This window comes from Dermacentor variabilis, chromosome 6, assembly GCF_050947875.1.
Source record: "Dermacentor variabilis isolate Ectoservices chromosome 6, ASM5094787v1, whole genome shotgun sequence".
Taxonomy (NCBI): domain Eukaryota; kingdom Metazoa; phylum Arthropoda; class Arachnida; order Ixodida; family Ixodidae; genus Dermacentor; species Dermacentor variabilis.
In genome coordinates, this window is record NC_134573.1 from 13,262,607 (window position 1) to 13,277,457 (window position 14,851).

The window sequence follows — 14,851 nt, forward strand, 5'->3', positions numbered from 1 at the left end:
TGCTTCGTATAGCCATCTACTAATTTGGTGTAGCAATCGGTGCTTCACCTCCGGCTGCGCCCCGCGTCCGCTCTTTCACCCCTCGCTGTGCTCGTTCGCTCGGGTACGACGCCGAAGCACGCCGACACTCAGCGCCTGAGTGTCGGCGCTTCTCTAAACGACTCTGTGGCAAGCTTCCCCCATTGCCATCTTGGAAAGCTCTGATAGGGATCCCACACGACGCAAGACAAACCGTACTCGTTGATGGTGGCAATTTTCTTGTATTCACGTCCTTTACGCAGCGACTAACAAATGGAACAGAATTGAATTCCTTGTCGAATGTGCTTGCATGCGAGGTAAGCGCGAGCTTTGGATCGCGTGAAAGATGCGCGAAAAGAAAAAAGAAAACACGAGCTTCGAATGACAGCAGGCGTCAAACTGTGCTGCACAAACCTGCCATATGTCTAAGAAATCTTGGTAGCTCGCCGAGACGCGCACCTCTTGTAAGCAGCGACGCACGATATATTTTTTAAACTTGACTGTAGGAAGTTATTCTTGTTTTCGTTCAACAGTGCGGGGATAGGTGGCACAAGGATCGGTATATTCGCTCAATTAGAACAACTACTGTCTCTTTTTGAAGACATTCATGGCTTCAGATTTGGCGTTCCCAAAGAGCTATAGTGCACGCGACAAGTATCGTAACGTGGCAGGGGAGCGGCAGGTTGAACGCGGCGGCTTCCGCACCGCCGCTGTGCCCTCGCTCTCGGACGGCCCGGCGACCGACCACCGATGACGGCTGCAGCGCGCGGGCTGGTGAGCGCCATTGCGTTTCAATCGTTACGACAGCTGCTTCGACGAAGCCTCCTCTAGTGCCTGATCCCACTTAATTAACCCCGGTTGCTCGAGTTATGAGCTCCACAGGATCAGACGCGCAAGAGAGCCAAGTTGCGTTCCGGCCGTGGAACAGAGGAGCATGGTTTGCTACATGGCGTCATAGGTAAGCGCTGAAAGTAGGCGCTTAAAGGAGGCGTTGAAAGTCACGCTCATAAACTCTCTTTTCAAAGAGAGGCCTTCTTCTCGACCGTTTCGAAGCTGCCAGCGTCTTGCATATGTCGTCATATGCAAGATTACTATAGACGGTTACTGCTGGCCGATAGCTGACATCAATCAAGAAAGGTTTTTGTATCTCCACGCCTCTTCATACTGTTACTGGGTATATATCATCTTTCTTTCACGTGCATCTGTGGTAAAACTGACGCTTTTAACTCATTTGCGTTTCCACGTGTCATGCGCTTGTGGAACGACCTTCCCGATATATCCTGGTAGCTGAAGCTGACAAAGAAAGATTCCGTGACGACATAAACATTCATTTCGTACCTTAAATAACTTCTTGCCTGGGTTGTTTCTTGTATGCATCTTTTTTTTCTCTTTTTTGACCTGAGGATTTTAGAGTTCGTGCAAACTTCATCTTTCCTTGTATCACTAACATGATATCACTAATATCACTAACAAAGCGCTTTATGTTCTGTACGCTATACAATGTAAAACTTTTTGGAGCTTCCCTTACCCAACGCCAATTATTCGGGCCTGTAAGGTATTTTGAATAAATAAATAACTATGCAATATACTAGAGAAGCTGAACTAAGCGAAAATCTACGTTTTGAATTTCGATAAGAATTGCACACTTCTTGAAGCCCACTATCGCCTGCTCACACACGGCCGTGCTCGCCTACGTTGGAAGAACTTTAGCCACAATGCTTATCCGTGTCGCAGCTGCCTGGTCTCGCTAATTTTAATTGGCTTTGAACAGTCCACTAGCTTTTAAACGCGCACTACTTAAGTCAGACAAAGGTGAAAGATCCTTCAAGTGAGGTCACTCGTGAGGTGCGATCGACCGCCAGATAAAGTACTAACGGCGTGCGCCCCTCCGTCCTTTGGCAGCAATCACTATGGCTACGTTTACATGATCCCAACACAAGAGCGTCGAGTCAAAAATCAGGCTGACCGTGCCCCGCGTAACCGCGTTTAAGTTAACTCGCTTCTGACGAGTATGGACAACGGCGGCGTGTACCGTCGGGACGACATCAACGAGCTCGAACTGAGCTTCCGTTTTCTGCAGACGTTTGCAACAGCTCTGCTTCATTAGTCTTATCGTTACGATTAGGTTGCACTGCACAGTACTTGTCTTTGCCATGTTCTACACTCCCCGATGCCGGCGCAGAAAGTGCCAAGTCACAGTGGTTGCGCACAAGTGTCCGCGGTGGATCCCGCTGGATCAGTCGGTCTGACCTAGCCCAACTCGATGCTCGTTAAGCCCGACTGGCTAGAGTTTACATGAACTGGTCAGGCCAATTACAGCTTCACAAGACCTCTCAACCCGCTTCTGCCGGGTTCATATAAACACCCTGTATCTTTCGACGAGACAACTTAACTTCAAGACAGAAAAGCTTCTTTTCCCGTTGTGCAGCAAGCGGCGCTTCGCGGGGAATCCGAATGCAATGACAGACTGCCAACGTGGGCGCGTTTTTCTCTCGGCCCGTGATCCTACTTTCGCGCGCGGCTCAATAATTTCGACCTTTCCGCACACAGCGACGGTTTAGAGTCTTCGAAGTTGTGCCGGTACCACCTATCGCTGCCGTCGGGCACGCGCCGTGGCTACATTATCTGCGCCCCTTCCAGGCAAGCCGTGCAGTGCTAGCAGCAAAAACGTGTTACTTACAACGTGCTCCGTATACTCTATTAAATCCGCATAAATTACCATAACCAGCAAGCACCCAAGGTTGCGTTGACCAGAGAGATCAGGAGCAGGATTCAAATCCCAAATTCACCTAAAAAATGCACCCGAAATTCAATCAGGGCAGGGGAACAAGCAGAGCTAAAGCTCTACTCAAACGCCAATGACGAGGAAGCACTATTCGTGGACGCCGCGAAGTATTCAAATCACCTAGCGTTTACAGCATTAGCAATTAATACAAAGCAAGAAAATGTACACACGTGCTAAATAAAAACCAGGTTATCTGAGGCTGCGGAGGACGTTGCCATCGGTTTAGCTATCGCTATGCGAAATTCCGCCAAAGGACGGATCTCAGGACGGCTGAAGCTGCAAGAATTCTAAGCAGTAAAGCCAAACTCATATCATCTGAGGAATTTTACAAGGAAATCATCTGGTTCACAGCCCATACAGAGTGTGAATCCACCTCCAATCTTAAAGGGTGCCCATCGTGTTGCACGGGGAATCATTAACCGCGCCCGATTAGGGGCGACTCTCACCGAAGAGGACTTGAACCGGAAGGATAGGGATAGAATTTTCTCATGTAGTGACATTACCCAATTCTATAGAAAGTCGATGTGTATATATCCACTTCCAAGAGCAAAATTGGAGAGATCTCAGGTGTTTGACTGGAGGCGTCTTCAAACCAGACACGAACCCAGTACAGTTTAAACGCATATTTCCAGAATTATACCCTGATGACAAATGTAAGTTATCTGATGATCAAGAGAGCCACCTTAAATCTTATACTACAGGATTACGAAATAATTCAGAGGGGAATTGCCGTCCCCGCGGATGTACTAACTGACTAGCTCAAGTCTCCAGAATCAATTTTGGGCCCTCCAGCAAGCCCTGGAAGATACCGAGAGACTGCGCCCTCGGCGTAGACCCAGGCCATCAATTTGCAGGATATTCGATAAAGTTGTCACGCACACACTACCTGGTTTAGCCTTGGGTATGTTCGCCAGTGGGCGGTCAGCCTTGGCATGTTATAACTAGACGCCTTGGCAGACACGGCTTTTCAGAGAGCAGCTGTAGACAAAAATTTCCAGCGGCTGTATAGGTGGACGCGTTGTTTTAACGCGATAGCGTTAAGGAGCTCGTGTCGCAGAAAAGCCGGTGTCGTCGGCATCGGCGTCCGCGGCGTTGGCCGTGAGCGATAAATCACGGCAGGCACTTCATAAATAAAAAGCAACTTCCAAAATGGGCTGGGTGGGAATTGAACCAGGGTCTCCGGAGTGTGAGACGGAGACGTTACCACTGAGCCACGAGTTTTTTTTTTTCTTTATGACTGAGCCACGAGTTCGATGCTTCGAAGCGGTACAAAAGCGCCTCTAGTGAACGCGGTGTTGCCTTAGAAACGAGCTGTTTCTAAGGCTCAGGCGTGCGTCGCTTGCTCAGGCGCACATTTCGTTGTCGCGCCGAACGCTGCGTTGCTCGACGCTCACCGCGTCCGATGCGGGGCGAGTAGTCGCTGCGCCGTAGCCCATTGTCTTACACCCCTGGGCGGGTCGACGGGAACGCTGTCGCGTTCCACTCTTGAAGGCGAAGCTTAAGCGTCCTCCAATTTTTTATTATCACGGTGAGGAGAATCCGGGAACGGCCACGAAGGGAGCGGCGCAGCCGACACCGGGCCACAGCGCGTTTGCGGTTGTCCATCGCCTGCGGCGCCTGGCTCGGAAAGCGCTGCAGCCGTCTTGTCCCCTGTGAGTGCTGGTAAGAGTGTCTTATTTAATGCGATCACATTTCATACTACAGACAGATAGCACTTGGACAATTTAGCGAGAGCACCCCATGTCCCTGTTGGCTTCAACGGAGCTGCAGCTTTGTCTGCTGCACCACAGTTACAACATCGTACAGTTGGAAAAACTTTTTCCTGCGAGATATGGATAAATATGCACGCTTTTTAGGTATGTAGGCACTGTATGAAAGTTACTAGATATGTAATATGCTATACGTTGTTCTTCCAAATCTTCGAAATGCGAAATCTTCAAATGGCCCATTAACAAGAAAGCCGGCGTCTGTCGCCTCTAGCAGCGAAACGGCATCAAAACGCGGATTGCCATTGCCTGTGACGCCATGTCACGAGCGCGCGTCGACGACGTTCCCACAGGCTGCGAGGCCACTTCACCAGCTGTGCCTCCACGGAGCACAGCGGACGAAAGGGAAGACCCGTTGCCGCTCGCGCCAGGTGTTACGTGGGAGGAAAGGACCACGGTGCCAGGTCACCCTCACTCTCGGTACGAGGGCTCCCCGACTGAGCAGAGCCAACGACTCCTGATAGCAGGCTTTGCAAGCTGTTTATGATAAGCCGGATAAGGAGGCCCCCTACTCCCCGCCGTGGGCACGGGGGCTGGGACCACCGCGATTACAAGCAAGCAAAGAGGTCTTGACTCTTCGTGCTTCTTCCGCCAGGCGGATGGCGTGTTGCTGTGGAGTAAGAGCCCTCGCTCCACAGCAGAACTTCCCAGGCCTCTCTATAATTTGTTTGCTTTAGCCCCTGGGGAGCTAGCGCATTCCCAGATTATGTGGTCGAGGGTCCCTCTCGCCCCACAGTGTTTGCTCTTATCGTTTTCTCTATCATGTGTAACATGGTATAACGAAGTTCCCAGCTTGCAGGCGCCGCCATGCGACTGCCTCTATATTGTTTAGACTTTTATCCGGTGGTGGCACCAGTATCCTGCGTAGCCGATAATTTTCGACAATTTCCGCATAATTTTGCAGACGCTCGTCCATGTTCCGGTAGTCGGGCGGTTCCACAGCCCCACTACCGCGTCAGTCTGGTCTGGACTACGCGCTCCATCAATTTCCCCATGCGGAGGTTAAGGAAATGGCTTTCCGAGTTGCGGCTTCTCATGGTGGCGGCCGATACGGGGGCACCTCAGGCGTCGACCACCGAGGCGTCCGCCGCACCCGATTACCACTTGCCGCGTCCACGTACGTCACGGACTTGCTGTCCATCGAATCGAAGCGTTTGATTAGCGTTCTGCTCCCTTTTCCCCTCCTTTTCGTGTTGAATATGGGATGCATGTTACGAGGGAGGGGGGAATGATTAGATTTGCTCGGCAGTCCAGCGGGATGTTTGTCTTGCCTCGTAGTCCCCTATCTCTTTGCAGGCGTACCATTCCGAGGATAGCTCTGCCCGTGGTGGTTCGGCCTAATCTTTCGAGCTGCAAAATTCTGACAGCCTCCGCTATTTCGTCCCCGGTATTGTGCACTCCTATAGAGAGGAGTTTCTCTGTGGAGGTGCTAATTGGTAAGCCTAAGGCCCTCTTTATGCACCGTCGACTGAGCGAGTCGAGTTTCCTCCTCTCCTCTGACCTGATGTTTAAGAACACGCGGCTTATTACGTATGGTTGGGTTAGCTTAAGCAAGCTTCTTTCCTTCAGGCCGCGTCCTTTCAGCGCGACACTTCTAAATATGGTAAGGGCTTACGTGGCAAATTCCTCTAGGTTTTTTTATTGTCCCATCATTATGTCCATTTTCCTGTATGAAAAGTCCAAATATTCTGATTTGGTTTACCTTTGGAACTGGTTTCCCCTCTACTTTAATGTGAAATTCCCAGGTACGCTGGCACCGGAGCGCCTTTGGGTTGTACACGAATAATTCCGATTTTTTGCGGAGAGCATAAGAGACCCCAACTGGAAGCATTGTCCACGCTACCGGGGCACGCTACCGCGCAGGCACCAGTCATGACTGTCCCTTTCTTGACGCAGGCCTACCTTGTGTTGGTCTTTCGAAGCCTTCCCGCCTACCCTGTAAGCATCGAGGGCACAGCGTACCACCGCTTCACAGTTTCTGGCCAGCTTTTCAACGGAACAAGGACAGGAGCTGCTACGTGGCCGCTGATTCACACCATTACTGATGCTCTCATCTGGCAACCTGGAGCCACCTTGTGCGCGGTCAACGCCGCTGGTCTATTTAACCCGCCTCCCTTCCGCTGCCAGTCGGGGCACGCTACCGCGCAGGCACCTGTCATGACTGTCCCTTTCTTGACGCAGGCCTACCTTGTGTTTGTCTTTCAAAGCCTTCCTGCCTACCTTGCAAGCACCGAGGGCACAGCGTACCGCCGCTTCACAGTTTCTGGCCAACTTTGCAACGGAACGAGGACAGGAGCTGCTACGTGGCCGCTGATTCCCACCATTACTGATGCTCTCATCTGGCAACCTGGAGCCACCTTGTGCGCGGTCAACGCCGCTGGTCTATTTAACCCGCCTCCCTTCCGCTGCCAGTCGGGGCACGCTACCGCGCAGGCATCTGTCATGACTGTCCCTTTCTTGACGCAGGCCTACCTTGTGTTGGTCTTTCGAAGCCTTCCCGCCTACCTTGCAAGCACCGAGGGCACAGCGTACCGCCGCTTCACAGTTTCTGGCCAACTTTGCAACGGAACGAGGACAGGAGCTGCTACGTGGCCGCTGATTCCCACCATTACTGATGCTCTCATCTGGCAACCTGGAGCCACCTTGTGCGCGGTCAACGCCGCTGGTCTATTTAACCCGCCTCCCTTCCGCTGCCAGTCGGGGCACGCTACCGCGCAGGCACCTGTCATGACTGTCCCTTTCTTGACGCAGGCCTACCTTGTGTTGGTCTTTCGAAGCCTTCCCGCCTACCTTGCAAGCACCGAGGGCACAGCGTACCGCCGCTTCACAGTTTCTGGCCAACTTTGCAACGGAACGAGGACAGGTGCTGCTACGTGGCCGCTGATTCCCACCATTACTGATGCTCTCATCTGGCAACCTGGAGCCACCTTGTGCGCGGTCAACGCCGCTGGTCTATTTAACCCGCCTCCCTTCCGCTGCCAGTCGGGGCACGCTACCGCGCAGGCACCTGTCATGACTGTCCCTTTCTTGACGCAGGCCTACCTTGTGTTTGTCTTTCAAAGCCTTCCTGCCTACCTTGCAAGCACCGAGGGCACAGCGTACCGCCGCTTCACAGTTTCTGGCCAACTTTGCAACGGAACGAGGACAGGAGCTGCTACGTGGCCGCTGATTCCCACCATTACTGATGCTCTCATCTGGCAACCTGGAGCCACCTTGTGCGCGGTCAACGCCGCTGGTCTATTTAACCCGCCTCCCTTCCGCTGCCAGTCGGGGCACGCTACCGCGCAGGCACCTGTCATGACTGTCGCTTTCTTGACGCAGGCCTACCTTGTGTTGGTCTTTCGAAGCCTTCCCGCCTACCTTGCAAGCACCGAGGGCACAGCGTACCGCCGCTTCACAGTTTCTGGCCAACTTTGCAACGGAACGAGGACAGGTGCTGCTACGTGGCCGCTGATTCCCACCATTACTGATGCTCTCATCTGGCAACCTGGAGCCACCTTGTGCGCGGTCAACGCCGCTGGTCTATTTAACCCGCCTCCCTTCCGCCGCCAGTCGGGGCACGCTACCGCGCAGGCACCTGTCATAACTGTCCCTTTCTTGACGCAGGCCTACCTTGTGTTTGTCTTTCAAAGCCTTCCTGCCTACCTTGCAAGCACCGAGGGCACAGCGTACCGCCGCTTCACAGTTTCTGGCCAACTTTGCAACGGAACGAGGACAGGAGCTGCTACGTGGCCGCTGATTCCCACCATTACTGATGCTCTCATCTGGCAACCTGGAGCCACCTTGTGCGCGGTCAACGCCGCTGGTCTATTTAATCCGCCTCCCTTCCGCTGCCAGTCGGGGCACGCTACCGCGCAGGCACCTGTCATAACTGTCCCTTTCTTGACGCAGGTTAGTTACTTACCTTATGCTGCTTCATTTCGCAGCAGCAACCCATTCTTGCTTGCGGTATCGTGCCCCCCTGTAATGCGTGACTTTTGTCGACGTTTGCTGAAACTGGTTTATTTGTATGCAAGTGCTGTTGTCGTGCCTTTTACGCTCATTTTGTCTGGGGACGTCGAACTTAATCCCGGTCCTGATCATAACACCGCACCGTCCCTAGAATCCATTTCTAATACCTTGTCGCGACTGGAAGCGTCACAAACTACATTGTTATCTGAGGTAACAATGGTCCGGGTTGCCCAAAGCAATATTGAGCACCTGATCAACAGTCTTTCAAGTCGTGTTGATGCCTTATAAAAACTTGCTGAAAATAACCGTTACGCCACTTCAGAGTCAGTCTCCTCCCCAAATGCTGAAATTGCCAAACTTACTGCTGAAGTACATGCCTTAAGGCCCAACCACACGCGGTGAATCGTGCGCGCCTGGCTGCGCGTCACGCGTCTGCGAGGCCGTACGCGCCTGTCCTACGCGTCTAGAGGGGGCAGACGCGCAGGAAACGCGCGCGTCAAGGAGGTCTTGATCTTGGGCGTCTTTTTGAGCGTACGCGACGGAAGTGGCAGCTTGTGCACCGACGTCACGTGGGCCGCATGTAGACTTCCGGCGGTTCGGAAAGGTTGTTGAAGTTTCAGAATCGTGCGGAGACGCCGGGAGTCGCTGCTGGTTTCGTGTCGATAGAGCACAGAGGCTATGGAGGCGATCAACAACGAAGCGCTGATCGCCTGCGTTGAGGCTCGACCTGCGCTTTGGTAGCAGGCGAAACACAAGCGCCACTAGAACAAGCACTTGACGAGGTGGTCGTGGATCATCATGCCCAACGCTGCCGAACAGGTGAGTGCTCGGAATTTCATACGGGCGTCATAGCGGAGCAGTTTCAATCGCGATCGAGCCCGATCGGGGTCTGATTTTGTGATCACGATTGTCTGTACCGCGCAATCTGCGTAGAACCGATCGTGATCGAGAAATTTGATCGCGCTCGATCGCCATCGAAAGCCTTGCTGTGTGGCACTGGTATAAGCTGCCTCTCTCATCAGCCGACTCGCAGATGTCGAAAACGCGTTTCATCTGTGCAGATGACGTTATCACAGCGCTGCAGAAGTGATGGAAGTCCCTGGGGAATAAATTTCGGCGCCTGGGAAGACGTTTCAGAAAGAAAAGAGCCGCGCCGTGCCAGTCGACGCTCACGACGACGTCATCTGGCTGTTTTTCGACCAGATGATGTTTCTGCGCTACACAATGGAGTGTAGACCGTAAGTGATCTTGAAGTTTCCACCTTAGCCGACGTGTTAAAAATGAAACACGGGATTTTAGTGCTTTCCCTTTACCACGTTGACCGGCGATGCCGTATGTTTGTATTATAGCTGGCAATGCACCGCACTTATGGAAATTGACTCAAAATTGTGCGTACACAAGCAAGTCGACGCACAGTATGCATTATATTCAGCTTTGTCTAATTGGCGATAAAATATTTGTGCTGCATCGCCGCTCCGATTATCGCATATTTCGTTAAATGTGATCCGGTAAGGGGACATACAAGCAGTACAAGAATAGCCTTGTATATTTATTTAGGTACCCACAAAGCCAGTTTGGCTTTGCAGTGGGGAGCAGAGAAAGCAGAAATACAGGTACAAAATAACAAGTAAAATAGCACTTAAAAACCTAACAATAAAGCATAAGACAGAAGTACAGAGAATATCACATACAAATTAGCAGGATGAATAAAAAGAAAAGGGCTTGCATGATGCACACACAAAAACAAAACACAAATCATGCAAGTAGTTTTTTTTTATACTGTGCACTGATCCTAGAAGGCAGCGTGCAAGTCAATGGCCAGTATTTAACTGAGTATTGAATGTTGCTATATTCATGTGTACCTTGGGCACTTCAATACACAGTTTTAATTTTGCATTTTGTAGCTTGCCAGCAGTGTGCAAATCGGTGCTTCATCACAGACCCTCAAATATTACCTAGCTTGCTTAGGGATTCATTCAGTGTCATCATGCTGTAGGAATAAATGCGGCATAGTACTGACGACATTGTCAGCTGTGTAATTGATAATTCTTTTTGTGTCTGCTCAGCAGTGTCCTTACCTAATTATCAGCCTGCGGTTATTCTGCAGATCGCAGGTGCTGTGGTTACTGGTTTAAGCAAAGCTTTCACGATGTTTGTGGAGAACGCTTCCTGCTTAGCAAAATTTTCAAGGAAGGACTAGATGATCCAGTTTAACACATTCGCACTGTGCAAAAAATGATTATTGAAATTTTACATGCTAAAACCACGATCTAGTTACATTATTTTAATTGGTATTTGCATTACGTCCAGTACTGGTCACTCGTGCAACACAGTAGCCAGTAGTCAGCTGGGATGACAATGGTTCAACGACTACATTAATATCAGTATGAGGCGAGCTATTTGGCAAGACAGTAGGAGCAGCGGTAGGAAAGTCCAGAGAAGAGGCAAAAAAAGCTTGGCTGTAAGAAACCTTCTGGAAGGGTTTGCTCGCTAAGGTCAGCTTTGCTGGGCCAAAACACCCTTTACAAGGCAGATGGCAAGAAGACAAACATTATTAGACGTAACTTCCTAAATACAAACAACAAATGTACTGACTACTACGTACACAGCTTCACACTTTATTTAGACGTACATTCAGTTAAGAAAAACAGTTTAGAATGAGATGAAGTTTACAAACAAGTGAAAGGAAAACAAAGTTACCAGCCAAGAACGTTTCAAGTAGAAAAACTAGAACAGGAGAGAGCCTTATACTAAAGCAAGACCTAACAGTACTACTACTCTATGTTTAGAGAGTGCAAGCATAGGTCTTTCAACATGAAATTTATTAAGTGGTTTTACTGAGTAAATGTAGTGGAATGCTTCCTGCTAATTATTTCAAAACTGAAACATTCCAAATATCATGCACTGTTTTGAGTAGAAGTAATCACTAGGCTTTAGGCATGCAGATCTCGTAAGAACTGCTTAAATGCATCACAAGCAAAAACAAAAAAAGATACAAAAGCTACACTTACGCGCGTGCAGAAACTGTTCATTCTGGTTGTGTAGGCAAGCCACTTTTGTCCCTACAAAACTGATTCAGAGCTTCAGTGTACTCTAATAAAATCGCACACTAAAACAAATGTGGACGGATTTGAGCCTTCATATATTTTAGCATCAAGACTGGCACATTATTTAGACATTGACAGTATGTGCAACCCTTATTACGCTCACATGCAGGATGTCCGCCAACCTTCCACCAGTGCCCCCATCGAGTGAGGAGGGAAGTGCTGCAGACATCGTAACAAAAAATGTGCCAGTTTTCCGATCTGGCAACACTTGAAGTGCCATCACCGTCAAGTGAAGAGTCACAAGCGCCAGCATCGACTCTGTCTTCGGCGTCGCATGAGTCTGCGGAGTATCAGGACATTTTGGAATCTCTTGAATCACCGATGTTTCAAGAAGTTCTGGTTCCTGAGGATTCTGAGGCACACCACAGCAGTCCGCAGTCAGAAGCATCGCTGGCTTCAGCAGGCAGTCGTAGGCTGGATACGTTAGGAAGCATTGCTTCTGAAGCAAAGTCAAGGGGGAGGAAAAGGAAAAAGAAAGATTAGAGTCAGTTAATATTGGAGGAATTAGGCAATGTTTCAAGTGCAATCAAAAGATGCAAACCACAGGACGACCTCGAACTTTTGCCGTCTCTCTGCTCAAACACATTAGAGAGGTCAGTGAGGATACGCATTTCGACTTGAAAATTAAATTGATGCAAGTAGGAGAGTAATTCAAAGATTTTTTATTGTATACTTTTTGTATAATAAAGCTAAGAGACAATGAAACAAAAGGAAATTATTGATGAATTTATTTACTTTATATCGAAATGGAAAAATAAGGAGGGAAATGAAAGTATATAAAAAGGTAGCTTCCCACTAATGGGAGACGAACCCACAACCATTGAATTATGCTTGCATTGCTTTACCAGTAGAGCTGCAGCAATGGCTATCCCTCTGCAAACTTTCTTGGGCCTGAATGTGCATGTACTAGATAGTGTTAGCCCTGGTAGCCCTGGTAGTGTTAGCCAATGCTACTCGTGCAAGAACACTCCAAGAGCCCAATCTAGTACACATAAACATTCTATGAAATTGATGGTGGAATAGCCTCCAGCTCAATTGGTTTTGGTTTTAGCTCCCAGCAGTGGCAAGTTATATTTTGTCCACTTTCATTTCCGTTCTCCTTGTGATGTTGACATTACAAATAAAATGAATTATTTTCCTTTATGCTTTATATACGTTCCTTTGTCTGTTGTTGTCATGTCAAAGCCCCTCAGCTCTTCTTTTTTGTTCATTTTACATTGTGCTGTATCCGTATTTTTTGCGGTATTCAAGAATTTAATAAAGTTGATATCTGTGGGCCTGGTTGACTGGCCATTGCTGCTGTAGAGATGTGTGAACATGTTTTAGCAACACACCTACGAAAAAAGAAGCACTGACTTGCAACTAAAGGTTTGTTGTTGTAAGACAGATGTTTATCGCTTTCATCTGTGTTTACTCATTCAGCCTGTCTTGCAGCAATGAACCTTTTTGAGTTCACCACCTGTGCATGTAGAGTTTGCGCATGCATGTAGAGATGCCTGTACATGCCTGTAAATAAAAAGAAATGTAATGAACCTTCAACCAGACCCCATTGAAAAGTTCGGTTATATGCTGCAAGTTGTAAAGCCTGTCGGGGCGTTCTAGCAGCGCAAGCATTTTTCAAATTGTTTTATTATTATTAGAAGAGGTAGCAGAAAGGGAAAAGTCTTGCCACCACATAGCCAGGAGGCGAGGTTCACTGCCAAAATAGACAACCTCTACCTCTCCCACAACTATCATCCACAAGCCACATTCCTTGCATTTTTTTTCTTTGTGTTCCGTGGCTCAGTTCCAGAGTTGGTTTTGCATGTTCTGCATTGGATGTTTGGCCAAAGTCTTTGTACGTAATCAGTGACATTGAAGGCAGTGTGTAAATGAGACATTTATACGTATGACCCTGCTTCACCGGCAGGAAGCAGGGCTACCTGACGGGAGCCGTGAACAGCATGTGAGCTTTAAAAAATTTCTTAAACTGAAAAAAAATGTAAGAAATTTCTGCGGCTGTCGTGCTGTTCTGCAGTTGTTTAATACTTTGCAGGCACGATCGCCACTATATGACTTACACACCACTGCAGAGTCTAGCCGCCTCAATCCCCACACAGTAAGTCAAGGCAACGTCTTTTATGTCTTACCGGGATGCCAAGTAGCTTGAATGCAAGTCGAAAAAAAATTAGTACGCATGTCTGAATTGTAATTATACTAATACTAATTCTCAATACTAATTATGATGACATGATTTTTCTTCACAATGATCTACATGGCTGTGGGGGCCCTTCTCGGGTGACATACGATCAAAATTCATTTGTGTAGGTTAGCTACCACCTTTGTTTAATACTACATGTGCAAGCATACCTCAGTGCATGTTTTACAGGTTGCGCAAGGTCAAAAGCACTGAGGTAGCTTTTGTGCGATGCCAGTCGATGGCAGTTTTCTTTAGAGTTAGCCGTAACTGTTACACTGGTGATGCAGTAAGTGGAAACTTTCAGTCTCTGTGATCATGCGATCATTTTCTTCTTGTATTTCTTTTCACGCACATTGTCAGTAACATCATTACTATTTCTCGTTTTGTATCAGCATTTCGTGTCCCATTTTTCTTACTTGTTTATGAGTTAATAAATAGTTAGTTGTGCATAATTCTGTATTCTGTGGAAAGAGAGAAATAAAGATGATTATTAATATATTATTATTATTATTATGTATTAGTATTCTTTATGCACGCTCATTGTCAGTCGTTTCCTTCTTTCTTTTGTTTTGCTTCAATGTTTTGTGACTCCTTCCTGATTTGGCTTCCAAAAGGCGGCGGGCAGTAATATGTAAATAAAATAAAATAAATGATACATTAAATGACAAAGAAACGGTGTGCTGTATTCCTCCAATCGCACATTATTACTCTAGGGGCAACTGTCTTTTACCAACCTCAATGCTACAGCAAGTCGTTCTCCAGGCTCCAGGGGTTTCTTGAATGTGGTGCTGCCGTGTGAGGTCCTCTGCTAAAAAGCTCAATAGCTTGTCCAAGAGCTGCGGCGCCTTGCGAAAGAACTTGTAGAAAAATCAGTGGTCATCCTGACGTGTCCGTTGCATCTGTAAAAAATGGTGCATTATTGCCTGGCAGCAAGACCATGCCCTGCCCACATACACGCGCAGGTATCCGGAGCTGTACACTTTTCACTGACACACACGTATAGCCACTAGCCATCATTAATTTTACCCCCTGCTTTGTTTATGTG

At 48.5% G+C, this 14,851-nt stretch overlaps 1 protein-coding gene and 1 long non-coding RNA gene across 2 annotated transcripts in view; both read left to right on the forward strand.

Moving 5' to 3' along the window:
* Window positions 1-702: 702 nt before the first annotated feature.
* LOC142584089 (uncharacterized) overlaps window positions 703-14,851 on the forward strand; it is a 445,388-nt gene continuing 431,239 nt past the window's right edge. The window contains exon 1 of the mRNA XM_075694266.1: window positions 703-792. Coding sequence (XP_075550381.1) covers window positions 769-792 — 24 coding nt within the window. The 5' untranslated portion in view covers window positions 703-768. The remainder of the gene's footprint in view (window positions 793-14,851) is intronic.
* LOC142584633 (uncharacterized) lies at window positions 8,972-12,790 on the forward strand. Its single transcript, XR_012828842.1, has 3 exons — window positions 8,972-9,339; window positions 9,582-9,758; window positions 11,737-12,790. It is a non-coding gene; the product is annotated as an uncharacterized LOC142584633 (long non-coding RNA).